We start from the raw sequence: 5,000 nt of genomic DNA on the forward strand, positions 1-5,000 counted from the left end.
TGACCCTGCCTTCGTGATGTGTGTGTGTGATGTGTGTGTGGTGTGTGTTGTGTGTGTGTGGTGTGTGTGGTGTGTGTGGTGTGTGTGGTGTGTGTGTGTGTGTGTGTGTGTGTGTGTGTGTGTGTGTGTGTATGTGTGTGTGTTTGTATATGTGTGTGCAGTGATGTACCCGAACGCGTTCAATGAACGAAAGTTCATGAACGAGTTCATATTTTGAGCGAACGTGAACTGAACGGACAGTATTTTCTAGATGATGAACGAACTATGAACGCGTTCATCTGGAGCGTGAACGTGAACGTTCATTAGTTCTTCATTTCGTTCATTCCGTAGTTACCAGATTTCATTAATATTCCTGCAGAAACCACTACTGAACACAATGTCAGAGAGTCTAATATTATTTCTTATCCATTCTCTCTGACAGCGTCAGACACCATTCTCTCCGACTGTCTTTAGTCTCGTGCAAAGAGGCGGGACCAAGCAAACAGCAGGCATCGCTCTACTTTAAGTCAGAGCGGCCAGCAACCAGCCAGCAGTGTGCGAGTTTTCTGATTTCCGGTGACTTTTTAGATGAACGCCTCTAGCGACCGTCTTCTGGGTGTTCGGAATAATGGCTCGTTCAAAAAATCGAGAATCCCCAGAAAGCCGACCTAAAACCTCGGGAAAGTGGGAGTGAACATTTGGTGACGCAATGTCAGATCGATAATTATCGAGGTTGATCTCTGGCGGAAGTATAGAAGAACGAGTTCCCGAGCTTGTGTTTTGTGTGACGACACACGCCCATGCATGCAACTGACATGTAAACAGTATCATAAATGCTAAAATATCATCTTGTAATCACTATCAACAACACCAGTCAATGTCATTCAATTGCAGATGCACATATGTCAGTAATGCTGGTCTCTGGCTGTTTAATTTAGCTTACTTCAGCTAAAATTATGTGTCGTGGGTGTGGAGGCTCAAGGTGAGGTGAAAAAAAAGAAAAGAGAACCAAAGCAAAACATGCATGAATCCCGATTGTTCCGGGATCAGTGGCGTTCATGCGCCAAACTCCAGAACTCGATTGTCATGTGAGCAGTGTCGTCAGCTGTCTCGAGAGGTCCCGAGCTGGTGAAGGCAACATAAGTGTGGAGTGCTCTCGCTTCACTATTTAAGTTAAAATGCGCCGCGCGCAGCACCAACAACAAGAGAAAGCTGCCTGCTGGCATGTTGCAGGATGGCAAATTTTGCGCATGAGACAGAGAACAACAGTGCAGGAAAACGTTAGTCCACGCACCCGATTTAAGTCCAGTCCATACAGTAACAGAAAAGAAGTGAAATCGCTCAGCACACACAGTGTCTAAACAACAAACACTCTAAAGGACTACTAGGCCTACTGATAAACCACTCTTAATGCAAAACTAAAATACAGTAGACTAATATCTAACAATCTCATTGTTAAAACTAATTTAGGCTTTAGGCCTACACTTTTTTCAACATGTGGGGTGAGCTGTGAACTGAACAATGAACTAGTAGAAAATGTTCTTTCCCAACACTGCAGAAAACACAGTTAAGGACTATATGCCTACTCTCTATTAGGCCTACTACTAATAATAAACCGCTGCTCTAATGCACAACTAAAATACCGTTATATCCAGCAATGTCATTGTTAACATTAATTAACCCATTAAATAATGGCTATCTGTGAAGCATTTATATGGGGGATGAACTGAAATGAACTAGTTCATTTATTTTGTGAACTATGAATGAACTAGTTCATTTTGAAAAAAATATGAACTATGAACGAACTAGTTCATTCTGAGAGCTGTGAACTTGAACTTGAACTAGTTCACGTACAAAATGAACTTTCCCAACACTGGTGTGTGTATTCTACATGGGTGCATCCCAATATGTGTCCTTGTCTCCTCCACTTGTGCTTGTCTCCTCGTCCCGCCTCCTGGCCCCTCCTCCGTGGAGAAAACGATAAAGTTTCCCAGCTGTCAGCCTCGCCACAACAACTTTTGAGGGACTGTTTTTCATTCACCATCCCAATTGCAAATGAGAAAAAAACTTTACAATTGAGCTTTTGCAAGATATTGAAATATAATGCTGTTGTCAGTGATGTCATCATGACGGGAAGCAAGTGGAGGAGGCAAGTGGAGGAGGCAAGGTCACATATTGGGATGCACACCAGGTGTCCACATGTACCCCTGCAGTGTGTTTGTCTGACTCTGCATCATCACCAAGGTGTTAAGCGGGATGCAAGGCCTTCTCCACATGCCAATAGCAGCCCCCCTCCCCCTGGATGTCACCGGGGTGTAAATGTAAAGGCAGTAGGGGACCAGTGTTGCCATATTGGCAGATTGCTTAGGATGACCGTCTGTGGGTAAAAAAGGGTAAAAAGGGCATTTGCACTGTTTTTTCTGTTATGGCCATAGAAATGAATGGAATTTAGTTCAAATTTTTTGGGATTTCCTGCCGGTTTTGAGCACTTTTTGAGCTGGAAATCATGGTCTCATCTGGCAACCATGTAGGGGACACATAAAGATGCACATAGCTGATATACCACTCTGGTGTCACCAGATGACTCAGCATTGCAATAGTACAACGTAGCCTCTCCAGGAGGAGAATGAGCTGGAGCAGGCTGCCATTTTGTAGGTGTAGCCGTCCCTGTTGTTAGAGAAAGGTCTCCATTTTCTCAATGCCGCATATATCTGGGCTTTTTTATTTTATTATTATTAGGCGAATCTCAGAGTGCGCTGTTCTAATTCTGTATATGGGACACAAGGAGCCCTGGAACTCTCGGCCAGCCCTCATATCTCACACACACACACACACACACACGCACGCACGCACGCACGCACGCACGCACGCACGCACGCACGCACGCACGCACGCACGCACGCACGCACGCAGGCACGCACGCACGCACGCACGCGTGCACGTGTGCACACGCACACATACACATGCACACACACCCCACTCTCTTCTCTCCTACCCGTCCAAGACAGAAGGGATAACATCGTGAGAGTCGTCAATAATCCCCTTCTCTATTTGCGTTGTCCTGATGCCTGCGGCTCCTCACCCAAAGCCTGTCTTGTTCCTGAGGTAACCAGTGTGTGTGTGTGTGTGTGTGTGTTAACTTGGCCAAAGCAAGGCAAGGCAAGTTCATTTGTATAGCATGTTTCATATATTGTACAAGGTAAGTTCAGTGTGCATCATAGTGACTTGGTCAGTTGAAGGGGAGGGGTTTAACCCTGTAATTAATGGGAAAACCAAACAAACGCAAACACAAACAGAGACATGGTAAACGGGTGTGAAGCTGCAGTGTATTGGGGGAGCCTCCAGTGGGCGCTATGCTATGCAGTCAGATGAGCACACTGACCCTCTGGGTCCAGCAGCTTGGTGAGGCCCAGGTGCTGCTCCGCCAGGTTGAAGGCATTCTGCAGGTTGTAATGAGCATTGGACTTCTTCAGTTTGTCAAAGTCAATCAGGTCGGGCCTACAGAGAGAGAGAGAGAGAGAGAGAGGAGGATCGAGAGAGAGAGAGAGAGATAGAAAGAGAGAGGGAGAGAGAGGGCGAGAGAGAGAGAGGGAGAGAGAGAGAGAGAGAGAGAGAGAGAGAGAGAGAGAGAGAGAGAGATGAGGATCGAAAGCGAGAGAGAGGAGGAAGGAAGGAAAGAGAGAGAGAGCAAGAGACCGAAAGAGCAAGAGATCAAAAGAGCAAGAGAGCAAGAGAGCAAGAGAGCAAAAGAGCAGGAGGTTAAGTGGGTTTAGGAGGCATTTGAGTATTTGTGTTTGGGAGGTGTGCTGGGGGGGCGGAGGGCACCTGTGTTTGTGGATGAGGGCGTTGAAGGCCATGCCATCCCTCCAACTGGTGCTGAAGTTGTGGATGTTGACGTTGGGATATCTGTCAAAAGAATAGTAATAATAAAAAACTAACAAGCAAGCAGTCAAAATGCAACTCTTCTCCTGAAGCAACATAAAATATCACAAAATATACCTACTTTCACTGAAGGGATTTTCTGGCATTAGCTCTCCTTGCTTTGCTAGTAGAGCGCATTTAATCAGATAATCATGCTTTTCAAGGTTAGAAAAATGAGCCAAAGAGTACATTTGTACTACCCTGTTTTCCTGAGATGGCCTCTGCCTACAGTATAACCATACGTTACTGTCTGCTCACGTCCCTTACAGGGGAGGGTTAACTGGCCGCGATTGGCCTAAGTGGATTTAAGGGTTTAAAAGGTGTTTGACCAGTGGCCATTTTTAACCTCAACAGTTAGCTTTCCAGGTTTAACTGTTTGATATGCCCTTAATTAGCCGTCTGAAATCCTTTGATGAAAAGAGCATAATAAGTGTATTAATATGAATGAATAATAATCATCTATAATTCTGATCTTAATTAGCAATTAGTTGTTAATTATAATCATCATTATGGCCATAATTACATTATTATTATAACAATAATAATAATTATTATTAGTAGTAGTAGTAGTGTTGCATGAGCATGAGTCGTATGCCAATACTGTAGCGCGCTCTTATAAGAACTCTACATGCTAACTTTGCTAAGGCAGCCTGAGCTAAAAGACATGGATGGGTGTGCAGTACTGTGTGACCCGGCTGAGGCATCTGCTTGGATCGGTGTGCTGTACGTATTGTGTGACTCCAGCTGAGGCTACTGTATGGGTGGGTGTGTTGTATTCTGCCCATCAAAGGCAAAGTGTTGTAACTACGAAATCACCACAGACAAAATGCCTTAAAAGCCTTGGTATTAAGTTGGATATTGTAGTTACTACAAATTTGACATAGAAATAACTCTAAAACGGGACGTACATTTTGTACCATAAGTCTGTCAGTCTAAACTCACTGACAAAATATGTAGTTACTCCACTTTGGCTTTGTCAGCCAGTATTGTGTGACCCTGTATGAGGCTTCTGTTTTGGTGTGTGGGTTGTATTGTGCGACCCCATCTGAGGTATCTCATCTCATCTCACCCAGCTGTCTTCATCTGACACCACAGCAGCA

At 44.7% G+C, this 5,000-nt stretch overlaps 1 protein-coding gene across 5 annotated transcripts in view; it reads right to left on the reverse strand.

The window, feature by feature from the left end:
• LOC134441000 (spectrin beta chain, non-erythrocytic 1-like) overlaps window positions 1–5,000 on the reverse strand; it is a 143,904-nt gene that overhangs the window by 56,988 nt on the left and 81,916 nt on the right. For all 5 annotated transcript variants that reach the window (XM_063191190.1, XM_063191189.1, XM_063191187.1 and 2 more), the window contains 3 exons: window positions 4,970–5,000; window positions 3,805–3,885; window positions 3,362–3,477 (listed from right to left, as the gene is read on the reverse strand). The exon at window positions 4,970–5,000 is cut by the window's right edge and continues 61 nt beyond it. In XM_063191190.1, coding sequence (XP_063047260.1) covers window positions 3,362–3,477; window positions 3,805–3,885; window positions 4,970–5,000 — 228 coding nt within the window. The remainder of the gene's footprint in view (window positions 1–3,361; window positions 3,478–3,804; window positions 3,886–4,969) is intronic.

The sequence above is a fragment of the Engraulis encrasicolus genome, chromosome 24, assembly GCF_034702125.1.
Source record: "Engraulis encrasicolus isolate BLACKSEA-1 chromosome 24, IST_EnEncr_1.0, whole genome shotgun sequence".
Lineage (NCBI taxonomy): Eukaryota > Metazoa > Chordata > Actinopteri > Clupeiformes > Engraulidae > Engraulis > Engraulis encrasicolus.